Source organism: Raphanus sativus, chromosome 6, assembly GCF_000801105.2.
Source record: "Raphanus sativus cultivar WK10039 chromosome 6, ASM80110v3, whole genome shotgun sequence".
NCBI lineage: Eukaryota > Viridiplantae > Streptophyta > Magnoliopsida > Brassicales > Brassicaceae > Raphanus > Raphanus sativus.
The window spans coordinates 52677707-52694914 of NC_079516.1; the positions used below are offsets into that span (position 1 = coordinate 52677707).

Consider the following 17208-nt stretch of genomic DNA (forward strand, 5'->3'; position numbering starts at 1 on the left):
GAAAATTGCTTAACATCTTTTTATTGTTAAAAAATTGATTAAGCATCCCATATTAGATGCTATGGTTAATGATGCTCTAACCACCCCCATGATAAGAAAATCTTGCAACCAAGAACAGAGAGTGCTTGACATGATTTTTTATAATTGTTGTAACTTGGAATCATAAAATCATTAGTTCCATCGCTTGTGAAGTTATAAATCTTTGTACATTATAAGTATTATACTGTTACGATTCATTAACAGCGTCTTACTATTATAGCTAAACTATAATTGATACATGCACAGAATAGGACCTTGGTTGATGGTAGATGGAAGACAGCAAATGGTCATATAACCAACTTACAAATCTTGATGGATGGAATATGGATCGATAATGAAAAAACGTGAATGGGTAGGTAATTTTCCATCGCTTCTTCAAGCCCTAACTCAACCAAGAACAGAGAATGCATGATCTTATGGACTCTTGGATGTGTCTCCTGAATGCGTAGGTGATTTTCCTGGTCGCCAATGTTTGATTTGCAACTGATTAAACTACTGATCATCTTCCATATAAGGCAAGTCGGCTTCTTTCGACTTGAAAATGCACATCTTCTAAACCATTTATCTTTTTGATATGAAACATATCCGCTGCGTGCTCGTATTGAATGTAGAATGCAGCAAAACCGGTTTCATGAATAAATTCCTCTTGGTTTTTAAGATACAGGGTTTTGATTGCACCTAGGTCCTAGTTGTCTCATTTAGCTTCTCCCACTTTCATGTTCTCCACTGATTTTATCTTGATTTCTTTCTCCATTGTTGTTCTGATTTTATGTCCTCATCAATAATACTGATAGATTTTTATAGAAGTTAAGAACATAATTTTGCTGAATATTATGACATAAGGGTTCATGTAATGTTTCTACAACCGGAGGTCTGGGGTTCAAACCTCAGAAAATACCAAATTATGCAGCTTATGGAGAAACGGATTACAGGAGATCTTCAGCTTGGTGTAGGGCGTACCATCGAATATGGATCTCATTGGACGGCTCGGAGAGGTGCAGTCAGGCGTGTATTCTCACAGGATGGTAGAATTGTCGGCTGTATAATCGTCTTTGTAATATTCTCATCATTGTAATAGCATAATTAATCGATAATAATCGATCCAGACGTTAAAAAAAAAAAAAAAAACCTTTGGTAATTCTTTTTGAATAGATTGAGTGTCTGATATCTATGTTTTTAATATTGACCCACAAGAAGTCTTATTTTACAAAGAATAGAATACCATGGAGAATATTAAGACGATAATATAGGTTTCTTGATGGGTACGACAAAGAGAGGTTTAGCTTTATGCAAAGTAAGACCGAAGACTTCACTCATGTCCATGTTTCCAGGGACGACACCGTCTTGGAGTTTCCAGTCAAAGGAATAGAGAAGAGAGGCAAGCACCATAGGTGTTGTCCTCAATGACATTGTGATTCCAGGACACATTCTTCGTCCTGATCCAAACGGTATCAGCTCGAAATCTTTGCCTCTTACATCGGTGTCTCGTAACAAGAACCTCTCTGGCTCGAATTTCATTGGATTCTCCCACACGTTCGAGTCTCGTCCCATTGCCCAAACGTTCACGAAAACCTATAATAATATTCAATCCCATAGAATGACCGTTATTAGTCAAACCGAACCCAAATCCAGTCCTAAACTGAGCAAAATATATAATATTATTTAGATTTAAGTTTTATTTAAGATAAGTGTTAGTTTTTTCGCTTAATTTAATTTTTATTTTTTGTTCACCTTTCCATTCTTTTTTTTTTTAGTATTCAAGCTTATAGACAGTAAAGCGATTTAGTATTACCAATGAATATTTCAATGGATCTTAACCCTACCCGATCAACTTTTACTTCTATTTAAACCGAACTGAATATTTATCTCTTTGTAAAGGGATACCAAACTGTATTCAAACGAACAAAAACATGTATACCTAACCAAAAAGCGCTAACGTGCATACCAAAGTTAGTTAAAGGTGCTGAAACGAGTATGAAATATACCTGAGAGTTCTTTGGAACGAGGAAACCAAAGATTTGGACATCAGATTCAGATTTTCGAGGGATCAAAGGAGCTGGAGGATGCAAACGAAGAGTCTCTTTCACAACTGCTAGCAAGTAAGGCAACCGCGGGATATCAGATTCTTGGACGACACCGTTTTCACCTATCACTTGGCGTATCTCACTCTGAGCTCTGACCATCTTCTCCGGGTTACGGAGTAGCTCCGTCATAGCCCACTCCATTGTACTAGAGTTTGTATCCGTTCCCGCAACAAACAAGTCCTATCACAGAAAGAGGTCAGTTTGATAACACAGCCAAGTTATATCACAATGTTTTGTGATTGGTGTTTGCAAGACTTACGAGAAACATGTGTTTCATATCATTCATGGTGAACTCTTCTTCGTTTTGCTGTGTAATATCGAGAAGAGCATCTAACATATCAATACTCGAGGTCTCTGTCTGAGACAATCTTTTGGCCACACGATCATCAATAAATTCTTGGAAAACCCTAAATAGCTTCTCTATGCAGAGTGCCGACTCTTTTCTGCTACCTTGTAGGTCAAGAAACCTCAGAGACGTGAAAAAATCTCCTGCGCTGGGTTTCCCACAGATCTCCATAAGACGAACCACCGTTTCGTGGAACTCGAAAGACGACGAGTTAGAGTTATACGTGGCCAAATCAACAGAAAACAATGCATTTGAGATTATATTGAAAGATGTGATGAAGGAAGCACGAGCCATGTCAATAGCCTCTCCTCTCTCGCAAAATTTGTTTACTAAGCTCACAAGTTCCTCCACCTTTTTCATCCTTATGGATTGGATACCGTCTAGGTTTTGCGGTGATAGCAAATTTTGCACTACTATCTTCTTCAGAAACCTGAAGATGCATACAAACAACAAACATAAGCTCAACAGGGTCGTAGGTAGCTATTTATTTAATTTTAGATTTTGTTTTTTAGAAAATTACATTTTTAATATTCAGTCTATACTTTCAGGTTTTAAGTTTATTTATTTCTCGCATGTAAATACGAAAATCAGTTTTCACCAAATTAAAGTTTATTTAATCTCTACAAATGAAATTAAACACAAAGAGTTTCTTAAAAGACATGATATTTCTAGATAGAATTATTAATTCGATTCCCCAAAAAAACAAATATAGAGTTATATATAATTACCTCCAACGAGCAGATGCAGGAATCCAGACAACGGAATGTTTATGGTGATCAAAGGCCCTAATCGGGTCGTTAAAGGTTCGAGCAGACAAGACATGGTCGTGTGTTTTAAGTGCCTCTTTAGCTGCTTCTGGTGAAGATATAACCACTGTGGTTAACCTTCCAAGCTTTAAACTCATTATAGGTCCATACGTTTTCGAAAAGACAGCAAGTGAACGGTGAGGATTGAAGCCGAGTTGGAATATGTTTCCGACCAGTGGGAGTCCCGGGGGACCCGGCGGAAGTGAGCCTTGGCCATTGCCGTCGTAGCTGGAGTTCCTCCCAGTTCTTGCGGTGGAGAAAAAGAAGAGAGTTACAAGGAAAAAGAGGACCGTACATACGGCCGAAATTATTGAGAGTTCCATTGACGGTGTTAATGAACTAGAGATGCTTATAATATATATAACTCCAATATAACATATGTTGTTTTCATGTTTTTCTTAAAAAATAGAGATATTATCTAATTTGGAACAAGTTCGCAAACTTTCACGATGGTATTAGTTGTTTGGTGATTTCCATTATTGATGATTATAACACCTAGAGGCTACAACAAAACTAGTGGAGACTTGTGTTGCTTGTCATGCACATTTATGGAAAGTTGGAAGCTTAACTTCTTGCCTAATTTCTGGCATGCCTGGAAAATTTATGATTCAAAGAAATTTTAAATATTTGAACAAAGAGACATGCATGTATTGTATTCATTTAATATAATGTTGTCCATGTGTTATCATCCGAATTAAAATCTTGTAAAATACAAGTATCCCTTAGACTATATTTGAGAAGTGATTTTGCCTTATGTCTTTTCTACAATCATTCTCACAAAAATAATATGACATGGCTACTAAAATTGATGACATGTCTTATAGATTAATATGACATGGACAATTATATTTAATGTTAATTTATATTTTTGGTAAACTTTTTAAAATATGGTAATAACTCATATATTACATTTATTTTCGATTTATATCTTTGGAATTTTTTAAAATATGGTAATAACTCATAAATCATCATTAAAATAAATATATTCAATTATGGTATTTCAAATTTCGAAATATCATTTAAATTAAAAATATTTCAAAAATATATACATATTTTTAGAAAATTATAAAAATTAAATCCTAAAATCAAATCCCCTAGACATTATTTGCGAAGTGATTTTGACACATGTCATCACCAAAATCAGTCTAGCAAAAACACGATGACATGGCTTAAAAAAATGTGACATGACATCAATTTAATTGTGACATGTAAAATATTCTATATTAAGATTTATATTTTTGGTAAGATTTCTTAAATAATGGTAATGACTATTTTCTATATACGAATTCATATCTTTGGCAAAGTTTCATAATATAGTAATAACTAATAAATTTTATATTAAAATACTATTTTTCTACAAATATCCATTTTGGTAAGATTTTAGAAATATGGTAATACCTAATAACTTTTCTATATCTATTAAAATAATATAATTATATATATATAATAAATACGAATTTAATTTTTCATCAATTTATAAATTATATTTTTATTATCAAAATAAGGGTAGTTATCTCTATAATATTATTTGAAAAGTCAGTTTCTTATGTGTCGCGCTCACGTTAATTCTCATGTTGGTTGATTACAATAATACCCTTAATAAATCAAATTTATCTAATTATCAGTGTTAAATATTTGTTTTATTTTCTTTTTTATTTAGGTTTCCTTTTTTTCTCAAATAGCCTATATAATAAAGAAAATTTATAAATTAAAAAACGAAAATATCTTTTATATATAGTGTAATTCATAACAAGGGAAGTTTACAAATATTCTTATTTTAAAGTAAATAAATAACCTTTCCTTTTAAAAATAATCTTAAACAACATAATATATATTTTAAAAGTATTAAACATTTTATTTAAATCAATCTATTTATAAAATTATTACAAAACAATTTAAATAACATAAACTAAGATATCTTTGATGAATAAAATTTGATTTAATATTTTTATGCTCCTTTTTATATTTTAAAATAACATATATGATAAAGAAAATATTTATAAAAAAGTGAAAATATTTTTTTTATATATAATGTGATTTTATAAAAAGGAAAGTTTAGAAAAATAATCTTGATATCAAAATAAAGAATTAATCTTCATTTTTAGAATGTATCATTATGTTTTAATGCAATTGTATCTATCATCACGTTGTTTTATAATTTATTTTTGAATATTAACATACACCAAATTACTAAGTCCTATAATTTTATATGGTTGAATTAGCTTAGAAAATTATATTTGAATTTGACGGAATATAAGTAACACAATATACCCACAAATGAATAACAAGACCAATCCAATTTTTTTATACAAAGTCAAACATTAAATAAAAATAATATATTTTCATTTATACTAATTTTTAATACATATAAATTATTGAACGACTCAACATATTACTAAATAAATATGAAATTCTCAAATAATATTACAAATATAGTAACCAACTATTACAATTAACTATCATTGTTATATTTATTTATGTAACTTTGAATTGATCAACACTTTAGTTCATTTTTACTATTTGATTCTCAAAATAACATATATTAAATTATACATAATCTTACAAAATATATATATTCAGATATAAGACAAGAACCAAATTACATAAAAATAACAAAATTTTAATCTGTATAACAAAAATATCTTAGTTGAATCGAAAAATTTAATCTTAACTAATATATCCAAATAATAATCAAACAGTCGTGATATTATATATCCAAAATTATACGTCTAATTAAAATAACATAGTTTTATTTAAAATAAACCATGCATATTAATTACAATATAAAATATCAGAATAATTAAAATTTAAAAACAATATATTAATAAACTATTATATTGTAAATAAATTATTATAATTCATTTACTTTATAAATATTTATATATGCACGGGAATCACCTAGTGTTGTTGAGAAAAAAAAAAGTATGTTGTTAAGAAGACACCATAAAAGTTTCGACGATAGGTTACATAATAATAGTAATAAAATCAGAATTTTTTTTTTTAAAGATTTCGACGAGGAAAACTATGTGATTCTGAAACTATATTGACACATGGGATATCAAGACATCAGCCTCTGCAAAATTGCGTAGAGTGATGACACCAGTCACTTTAGGATTCAGTTTTCCTTTATGATCCGATCCCAACACACATTTTCCTATTTTTGTTTTTGTGGTATAGTGTGCATCTAAGTACAATTGAGAGAGTACTAAACCAAATCATAAAATGAAGAATGTTTATATGAATTTAATTATGCTATTGTGGTTTTCCTGTGAATTTGAATTTCTGTTGATCCATCTCTGGGATTGGTTGAAGTGCTATTAATTATTAGTGCTCTCCTTGGCACTGGACTTATTGCTAATTAGATTTAAATCTACTGATTACCACATGTATCGAATTAATTACGATTTGGCAGCTTAACCATGTGTTTAGGCGTACGTTACTCTCTCTTTAATTAGGTAATATAAGATTTATTTGTTCCGTTGTTAGGCTGGTCTTTAAGCTGTTGAATCTGGTTGTCTTTTATCTCGTCGTATTTGCTAGTTAACAAGACGACTAAAGTGTGCCGATTAAAATCTTGTGTAATGGAAAAATTCATCTTTCCCTTCTTAACATGCTTACAGTTAGTTTCATGATCATGACTCATGAATTTCCACAATTGATGCGGTTTCCAGCTATGGAGTAAGTTACTTGTTGGAAAATAGTAAAAGAAAAAACAAGATACTTTTCTTCATTTTGTGTAATTATATGCACAAGGCAACTGAATCTTACTATTTTTAGATCAAGAAACAATGGATAGAAAAATTGTAAAAATTTGGTTTAAAAATCATATGCAAAAATCTCCCTCTTTTCTAATGTCATGACTTTAGTAGAATATAGTTCTGCAAGAAGAGTCCTCATGATTCAAATTTCAAAAATCAGAACCATTACAGTTTTAAGCAAACAATCAAGACCTAGGGACAAAAATGGTGGTGGAAGAAGCAATGGCAGAGGAAGAGACATTGTATAGTTGCACTCCCACACAGGTACTACATGAATTTGTTGTTGATCTTGGTTCCAAAAATTTTAGATAGGAAAGAACCCAACTTCTCACTAGCTTGTTATTTGTTTTATTTTGGCCGTTAAGAAAACCTTAAACGACGAGTATAAATAAAGCCTGCAGCAGAAAATGCTCTTTATCTTCTTAATTCTTATTCAGTTGGAGCATTGGTCTAACTGTTTTGGATCCTCTGTTTTTTTCTCCATAAAACTAATAATTGAACAAAATTAATAAAGGCAAACAAAGAAAAAAATCTCTCTAAAACAAGAGAAAAGTTTGTAATATCAGTTTGTGAATTTGCAGATGCTAACTCAAATTTTGTTTTTAACGAATTGCTTACAGCATAGAGAATGCGTCTGAACGTGATGGTAGTGACATGAAGCATGGAATATCGTTTTTGACATTGTAGTCAAAGGCTTAGACTCGCTACAAGATGAATGTTGTTGATCTTGGTTCTTAAATCTTAGATAGTAAAGCACCCAACTTCTCACTGGTTCTTTGTTTTATTTTTGGCAATTAAGAAAACCTTTAACGACGGGGAAAAGCCTGCAAACGAAAATGCTCTTATGTGCTAAAGTCTTATTCGCATCCTTTTTTCTTAATGCTTTTAATTCATGAGTACTTTTGGTGTTAAATCTTTCTTTCGTTAATTAATCCTACCAGTTATTGACTAAATGTCAAAGTGGTCTGCTTCTGAATACTTGGCCTGTACCTGATTAGTTATCCTAGGTTCATAGTGACAAAAATGTTACAGTCCTATATTCTGAAACTCTAAATCATGCTTTAGAGTCAAACAAACACTTGAACAACAATACAAGAGGAGATTCACCACAACATAAGAAAACAAGTTCGTTGGATATTTATGGGAAAAAAGAGGTTGTCATGTTGTAAATGCACATTAACTCTTGGGTCGACTATTAAGGTACACAAAGATATGAGCCGTTATATTAGGTTTGCTTCAACGATTTGGTGTCAATGCAGTAATGAGTCTGATCTTAAGCCACTATTAATGGATAGCATTCTAATATAGGCAAACCCAACTACAAGTTTGAATGAAAACGTCTCCGTCTTTAATGAAAACGTTGATCTTTTCAACCTCTCACAGATCTTTAGCTTTTCAACCCTTCTTCATAATCACACACACACTTCACCACAGACACGATATCTCCATTTCTCTCTCTCTCTATCTGAAGCATCATCCATGGAAGCTCCTCCACCTTCAAGCGACCCATACAAGTTCCTCAACATAACACTCAACTCAGACGGGTCTCTCACCAGACACCGCGACTTCCCCAAACTACCCCCAACCGAGCACTCAAAAGACATACCCTTAAACCCAAACAACAAAACCTTCATCCGTCTCTTCAAGCCACGGAACATCCCCCCGGAGTCAAAACTCCCGATCCTCGTCTACTTCCACGGCGGCGGTTTCATCCTCTACAGCGCCGCCTCCGCTCCTTTCCACGAATCTTGCAGCAAAATGGCCGACCGCCTCCAAACCGTGATCCTCTCCGTCGAGTACCGTCTAGCTCCCGAGCACCGTCTCCCGGCGGCGTACGACGACGGCGTCGAAGCGATCCTATGGCTCCGAGACCAAGCCCGCGGCGGAGGAGACTGCGACGCATGGCTGAAAGACAGCGTAGACTTCTCCAAATGCTTCGTGATGGGGTCGAGCTCCGGCGGGAACATCGTCTACGGCGTCGCGCTGCGTGTCGCGGAGACTGATCTCTCTCCCGTCAAGATCCAAGGGCTGATAATGAACCAGGCTTTCTTCGGCGGCGTCGACACGTCGGACTCGGAGTCGCGTCTGAAAGACGACAGGATCTGTCCGTTGACAGCTACTCATTTGCTTTGGTCGCTTTGTTTACCTGAGGGTGTAGATCGTGACCACGTGTACAGTAACCCGATTAAGAGCAGTGGTCCGGTGGAGAGAGCGAAGATGGGACGTTTTCCGTCGACTCTCGTCAACGGTTACGGCGGGGATCCGTTGGTTGATCGGCAGAGAGACGTGGCGGAGATGTTGAGGTCACGTGGAGTGCACGTGGAGACGAGGTTTGATGAAGATGGGTTTCATGCGTGCGAGTTGTTTGATGAGAACAAAGCCAGGGCTCTGTATGACACCGTTGAGGCGTTTATGAAGAGTTGTTCCACGACTGCACCGTCGTCCAACATGTAGTAGTCTTCTCCAGTGAAGTCCTTATGAGTTATATCTACCATAAAATGAATTATGCATGCAATATGTTGTAAGCGAGTTGCATTGCATGTCGCTCTGTGTCTATCAAAATATATATGTATGATCTGGTACGTAATAATGGTTCTAAATCTATCTAATATTGTACGGTGTTCAAAATGATACAAATGTTCAAGTGCCATTTAGTGCTAAATTATCGATGCTTGACCACTATGGTTTGAGTTTCTACTCAAGCGGTTAACATGATGAGATTATATGATATGATAGTGCACTATATAGCATAGAGATTCATGAACACGAAATCATATTATAACTTCTTTTTTTTTCACTAGCAAACTACATTACTTTGTTTGGATATTTGCATCGAGAGCACCTTTTGAGGTGCACTCTTCAACCATTATATCACCATCTAGCTATTAACTGTTTAAGATTAGATCGTCAAAAGCTTGAAATCTTGACGTGTTTAGACAATTGAATCAATTGTTTGCATGTACTGAATGAAAATGCCTTAAAAAATCCATGTAATTTAGACGAAACATAAGCAAGCTACAACATGATTCCTCATTTAGACAAAAACATCCTTGAACTGGTCAATATCGCTAAAACTAAGCAACATCATGACCTCAAATTAGTCCGTGCATTAATGCTAATCACACACAAACCTAGCCTCCAATAAACATAAACACACAAAAAAACTTAAATAACTCCAAACACTTCTTCCTAATCAAAGCTTACCCTAAACTAACCTCCTCTTATAAGTTCAGATTCTAAAACCACATGTCACGTGACTCAGTTCCCGCATTTGATGCATACAAGCACCTCAACCTCTCAATCAACCCCGATGGCTCTTGCACGCGCAACTTCGAGTACCCGATGGTCGATCCCGACCCGGACCCGTCCCCGGGAAAGCTAACAGCCTCCAAAGACATCACCATCAACCTCGAAACCGGCGTGACCGTACGCATCTTCCGACCAACCAATCTCCCATCCAACGACAACGCCGTCGCTCGTCTCCCCATCCTCATCCACCTCCACGGCTCCGGCTGGGTCCTCTACCCAGCCAACTCCCCCGCGAACAACCGCGGCTGCTCTCAGATGGCTAGCGAGCTGACGGTGATCATCGTCTCCGTCAACTACCGCCTAGCTCCCGAGCACAGGCTCCCGACCCAATACGACGACGCGTTGGAAGCCCTCCTCTGGGTCAAACGCCAGGCCGTCGACGCGAACAACGGCGAGGCCTGGATCAGAGACTACGCCGACTTCTCCCGGTGCTACATCTTCGGCTCCAGCAACGGCGCCAACATCGCTTTCCAGCTCGCGCTCAAGTCGCTGGACCACGACCTGACGCCGCTGAAGATAGACGGGTGCATGTTTTACCAGCCTTTCTACGGCGGGAAGACTAGGACGAAGGCGGAGCTGAAGAACTTCGCGGATCCGGTGATGCCGGTGCCCGCGATCGACGCCATGTGGGAGCTTTCTTTGCCCAAGGGCGTCGATAGGGACCACAGGTACTGTAACCCGGTAGGTTACTTGCCGCAGAAGGAGAAGGTGGGACGGTTGGGAAGGTGTTTGGTGATTGGTTATGGGGGAGACACGTTGGTTGATCATCAACAGAACTTTGTGAATATGCTGGTTACGGCTGGTGTTAGGGTTGAAGCTAAATTTGATGATGCTGGTTTTCATGGAATCGAGCTCGTTGATCCACGGCGAGCCGTTGCTCTTCTTAATATGATTAGAGAGTTTATTAGTTAATTATTTGCTCTTTCCAACACTGCATGCAATAATAAATGAAATAATATTTGATGTAATATATGAAAAAAATCAATTTAAATTATGGTTCAACATTTTTGTAAAATTATTGTTTTTCTTGAAATGAATAAAATGATCACTTTATTTGTAGTAGAATTCAAAGAAAATGAATTAGATGAACACAGGGGAGGTAACATCGGAAGATATGGATGAGGATCCGTTTGAGACAAGCCTTGACCTTGGTGGATAAGTTCAGTATCAGAGTGTTGAGGGAAGAGTTCGAGCGAGCTGCAAAGATTATGCATCAGGTTGCTAACCCATCTGCTAAGCTTTTAAACCCATATTTTCCTGGATATAGATAATGATCATAAAATATGGCCAACGCCACAATTAAATTTCAAAATTTTATCGGGTTCGTGTGGGTGTGGCTTTTATATGATGGTGATTGGTAGATTTATAGTTGTGTAACCATAGAAAGTTTTTGAGAAAAGTTATGACTAAACCAGTTGTGCACAGACCAGATCCAAGGATACATAATATGTGTCCAAACGAAGTTTTGAAATGGGAACAACTGTTGTTAAAAAAAAAGGGAATAGGAACAACTATGAATGTGTTCTTTTGCTTGTGCACACACCCCTAAATGCTACTCGAGGAAAAAAACAGAAACCTCTTCCTCCTAGTAGATTGCCACATCCAGATAATCTCCAATCTACAAAAAAGGATGATTAGTTGCAGTTATAGCTTACTCTACTTTGGCAAAAAGAAAGTTAACCATTATCTCATGCGTCTGTGTTTTTAACTCCTTACCTCGAAATGAAGGTCAGCGAGTGTTTTACTGTCGTCTGGTTGTTTTCGGTTTGGATAAGACATCGTCTGACCAACCTTTTATCAATCAACAACAAAAAAATGACAAGATCATAAGCAAACATCACAGGGAGTCTGAATGCAACGATTTACGTGCTCTTGAGTCTCAAATCATAAGCACGAGAAGATGACTAGTCAATACTAATATGTCTGAGCATGCTTCATAAGTATAACACAAGACATGGTCAAGCCTTCAAGCTAGTGTAGAAACATTGCGTTCTCAAATCTCTGAATTACTGATAGCTAATTTGTCCCAAAAAAACACAGAAGAAACTCTAGAATGCATCCGTAGTCATGTGTAGTTATGGTTATATCCTATCATATCAAGAATGTGAAGTAAAAGAAACTTTACCTGTCTGACAATAAAGCGGCCATTCTTGTCTGGATAAACAAACGCAAACGATAATCTAGCATCTCTTCTCCTAGCTGCCACAGAAACCTCTTTGACCTGAAACAAAAAAAGTGATTTTAATCTCTATGCTTGTGAGAAACATTCCCTTTGTATGCAATTAGAAAAACCCCAAAAACATGAAGCAATCAACAACAACAAAAAAGTGAGTTCTCTAGCTGAAAAAAATAACATTTATTTCCAAACAATATACACTTCAAAAACCTCTCAGTACACTTAAGCAGCTTGTGCAGAAACAAAAAGAAACAGGCAGATGCATTGTGTAAATACACATACCAAATCCGTTAGCTCGCGAAGATTGGCATCTTTCCAAGTGTAAATCTGAACTTCGTCCTTTGGCTCTTTGCCTCTCACAGCATAATCTTCCTTAGTATGATGACCACCACTCTGCAAAATAGACCCAAACACAAATGCATATAACTGCCTTTCATGACCAAAACTTGCTAGCAATTATCTACAGCTAAAGGATCAGTCATATGATCAATTATATACAAACAGACGATAAAAAGGAGCAGACTTGGAGAAAAGACATACCTTGGTGAACACACGAAGAAGCAAAGGACACGTCTGGGATTCGGGAATAAAAAAGGAATCAGAGAGGTGCTAACAGATAAAACCCTAGAAGAAGAAAAATCACAAGACTTTCCAATCGATACGAGCTTTATGAAATCGAATACAAACCTTCTCGCGATCGACAGGCTCGGCTTTAGGGCGAGGGGGTTGATTAACGCCTCTCGGAGGAGGCGGCGGAAACAGCCTCCCACCACCACCTTGTCTTCTCGCTGTTTCAGCCATCTCTCTCTCTCTCTCGAAAGTCTCTCTCACGACGGTGTAGTTTAGCAGTTGTAATGTCCCAGAGTGATAAGACGGGCTGCTTTAGGCCCATATTGTTTACCGTAATAGGCCTTTTACATTAATATTGGGCCTTTATGTATTATTTCTTTGTCAAGGGCCCTTTATATGTGACGCTGGAGTTATTGATTTTGCATCTACTATGACACTCATTAGCTCCCATGTAGGTGTTTCAATTTCTAGCTAAAAATAGAAACATGCAACATATATTAGTTTAACGAAGAAAAAATACTTTTTTTTAAGGTTTATATAGTTCACATATTTCTTATTTATTTGATTTTCTTTCAATATACCATTGTCTATCAATACTTTTGAAATACACATTGGAATAGATAGCTAACAATACGGAGAAGAAAACACAGATACCAATCCATACCCAATGTATAGTGAGACTTCACGTGCCCTCCTAGGATCCTCAAATAAAACTATATGCTGGTTTTACCAATTGTCTTTTGCTTCTTCCTTTTTTTTATGCGTCGTTCTTATTATAGCAAAGTGTCAAGAAAAGCATATGACAATAAGGAAATGGGGTCATTGATTGCTTCGATGTTTCAAGAACGTCGTATTCATAACGATAAGGCGCCAGTGACCCTACACTCACATGAAGCTGCAGTGCTATTTTCCACAAGAATGTGAGGTTATTAATTTTGCAAATTATAACATTTGGTGATGAAAATAAATAAAAGTAATTAAAGATATTGCTATAAAGTGAAAAGTATGAAACTTACAAAGACTACCCGATCTTCTTTGCTTTTCTTTCTGAATTTGGCATGCACAAACTCACATCTTCACAAATAAATCATTATTTCAATATTTTCTTTTGTTTTTGTGAGGCATGTACTGATGTTTAATTTACATGGCTTGTTTTTTTCAAAGGAACTACTAAATAGTAAATAGTCCAGTACTACATAATGCTGTCTATCTACGAAACTCGTCCGAAACATATAATAGTTCTACGCATGTCATCAACATGCGACTTTTTCCTTTTATTTTATTTTCTTGGATTGGACACAACGAGAATGCTTTGGTCAGTGTCCTTTGTTTTCCTTTTGCATGTACAGTTGTAATAACTTTCGAAACATATAGGTATCTACAAGCTTTCATTTTCTTTAACAAGTTATAATTTCTTAAACAATAATAATAGTATATATTAGTGCAGTATTTATGGGTTCTTAATTTTGTTGAGGTATAAGCCATAAGTGTTGTATAAGTCAGGATTCGTGGAAGTAGTTTTGAGAAAGAAAGAAAAAACAGCTGTCATTGTAGTACGCAATGCATGGCTATTTTACGACTCGATAGATAATGTTAAAAGCTTACTCTCATGATAGGTTTATAAATAGGTTAAATAAAGGTAAGTTACATATATATGATACACACACATATATACGTTTTAATATCCACGTATATATATCGTCAACTTGATTTATGAACTAATAGATGTTAAGACTAAAAGTATCTTTGTTTGTTGTTTGTTCCATATATTATCAATGTCTCACTACAAAAAAAGAAGTGAATTGTATCACTTAATTTATATCACAAAATGAAGTGATTCTATTTTAAATCATTTATTTATAAATGAGACAAATATATATAATTTAGCATCATTTATAAGAAAGTGATGTTTTATTAAATTATTTGGCATCAATTCAATAAAATGACGTATTTTTGTTGTAGGTTGTATCATTTGAACAAAAAATGATACTATTGTATAAAGTTGTATCGGTTATACAAATGATGTATTTATTTTGTCGTTGACATCACTTACTAAGGTGATACTAGATAAAATCGATGCTAATAATTTTGTATTTATATCAGAAATAGTTATGTTAAATACTTCAGTTATAAAAACTGATGTAACCATCAAAAAACTAACTAAAACAACCCACTAAAACCAATCGGTTAAAAAATATTTTAAACTTCAAAATCCAGAGATTACGTGAAGTAGTTACTATATATTCTTTAGCTTTAATCTGTTTTTGTTTATTCAACTAGTTTTTACCTTTTTATTCTATAACTGTTCACTTCAACCTAAAATCTTTTTTTCTATCGTGATCCTCTCATCCATGAGTTCTTCTCCTTCTCCCAGTTTTTAAGCTTTTGATTAGTTTAAATTTTTCAACACAAATCATTCATTTCTTTCTTATATTTGGGTAAACGTCATTCTATATTTATTCTCTCTTTACATTGTCAAGATTTCAGATTGTGATGACAATGAGGTGTGTAAAGAGAAACTGATGATAATATCTAAGGAAGAAGATGGTGACACATGATGTGTCTATGGTTCATGGTATTTTGAAGGTATTATAAACAGATTGTAACTTTAGAATAAATCTCAGTTATGTGACAGCTCTTTTTCCTAAAATTGGTACTATTGTTTTGTCAGGTTCCAATAGCAATTGGGTATGATGCTGGAGTATTGTGGTGTCTGGAGTATACAAAAGCAGCACGGTGGTCTGAAGATGAGTACATGACTGCCTTATGTTGTTTGAGCTAATAACTTGAAAAAGAAGGAGGAACAAGCTTCACGCCAGGATCAAAGATTTGAGGATGAAAAAAAAAAAATTGGAACACAAAGAACGAGAAGAAAAAAAAGAATCTAGATAGAAAAAAGTCGTGATCAGTTCTTTTTACCTATTTTTCTCTCTAAATTCATCTATCTTACTGATTTATTTGTAACTCTTCTTTTTTTTCTCGTTATATTATATTTTCAGTGGAAAAAAGTCAATGCAATTAATTTTTATATTTTATTTATTGAAAATTTTATTTCCTGTATAATAATAATATTAAAGTTGGAAATTAGAAACAATATAATTATAAAATATTTTACAAATTTTAATAATTAATAAAAATTGAAATCGATTACTTTAATTGATGTTAATACTAACATCATTTTGAAAAAGCTGATGTAAATTTAGTATCATTTTTTACAATTGATATATATTGGCATCACTTAAAATTGATGTAAATATTCAATTTTTTGCATCAGTTATTAAATAAATTGATACAAATTATTTGCATCACCACTTTCAGAGTCATTTATATAAATGATACAAAATTCTTTTACATCATTTATAAGTAATGCAAAAATAGAAAACAAATGATGTTAAATCATCCTTTTTTTGTAGTGTCTGATGATTCACTGTTTCGTTCGCTGACTTTTATGTGGTTCCTCTTTGACCAAAAAAAAATATGTGGTTCCTCAAGAGATGGGAGTGCATGGAGTAGAAGCGAAGAAACATAAGTGACGGATCCATTGATATAATTTTTAAAAATTGTGAAACCTCAGATGAAGGAAGAGAATTATATTATTTTCTATGAGTAAAAATGATGAAATTTTAAAGGGTGAATTTGCTGTATAATCATAGTGGCGACAAAAATAAAGAATATAGCCATGTCTTGAACATTGTGTCACTTTGCTATACAATAAGATAATATAGTCCTTCACAGCGCGTGACTGTGTGTATATCACACGCTTCAACAAATACTATTCTATTTATATCGTCAATATAGTATAGATTATTTCAAACGTAAATGTAATAATAGAGAATAAATTATTTTCTTTAGTATATTTGTTTCAAACCTTAAATCAAACCATATACCTTAAAGTCAAACTCTAAACCCTAAACCCAAATTCTAAATCTTAAACCCAAATCCTAAACCTTAAAACCAAACCATATATCCTAAACCCAAACTCTAAACTCAATTCTAAACCCAAATTCTTATCCCAAACCGTAAACCATAACAGAGCTACCTAAACCCTAAACCCTAAACCCAAACTCTAAACCCTAAACCCAAACCCTAAACATAATTTCTTAATCCAAACCGTAGACCC

The 17208-nt window shown here is 34.6% G+C and overlaps 4 protein-coding genes across 4 annotated transcripts; 2 read left to right on the plus strand and 2 right to left on the minus strand.

The window, feature by feature from the left end:
- Positions 1-1157: 1157 nt before the first annotated feature.
- LOC108810226 (cytochrome P450 76C3) lies at positions 1158-3716 on the minus strand. Its single transcript, XM_018582355.2, has 4 exons — positions 3198-3716; positions 2383-2899; positions 2025-2303; positions 1158-1611 (listed from the first exon to the last, which is right to left on the minus strand). Exons 1-4 carry the CDS (start codon positions 3596-3598, stop codon positions 1273-1275), a joined length of 1536 nt encoding a protein of 511 aa, XP_018437857.1. The 5' UTR covers positions 3599-3716; the 3' UTR covers positions 1158-1272.
- A 4604-nt stretch (positions 3717-8320) lies between these two features.
- Positions 8321-9730, plus strand: LOC108809714 (probable carboxylesterase 8). The gene has a single exon (XM_018581871.2). It carries the CDS (start codon positions 8513-8515, stop codon positions 9485-9487), a length of 975 nt encoding a protein of 324 aa, XP_018437373.1. The 5' UTR covers positions 8321-8512; the 3' UTR covers positions 9488-9730.
- Positions 9731-10053: 323 nt separating this feature from the next.
- On the plus strand, positions 10054-11274 carry LOC108810619 (probable carboxylesterase 9). The gene has a single exon (XM_018582724.2). It carries the CDS (start codon positions 10280-10282, stop codon positions 11252-11254), a length of 975 nt encoding a protein of 324 aa, XP_018438226.2. The 5' UTR covers positions 10054-10279; the 3' UTR covers positions 11255-11274.
- A 453-nt stretch (positions 11275-11727) lies between these two features.
- LOC108809060 (histone deacetylase complex subunit SAP18) lies at positions 11728-13366 on the minus strand. Its single transcript, XM_018581185.2, has 6 exons — positions 13206-13366; positions 13059-13091; positions 12801-12911; positions 12468-12563; positions 12059-12133; positions 11728-11960 (listed from the first exon to the last, which is right to left on the minus strand). The coding sequence occupies exons 1-6, from the start codon at positions 13317-13319 to the stop codon at positions 11928-11930; spliced, it is 462 nt and encodes a 153-aa protein (XP_018436687.1). The 5' UTR covers positions 13320-13366; the 3' UTR covers positions 11728-11927.
- Between the last annotated feature and the right edge of the window lie 3842 nt (positions 13367-17208).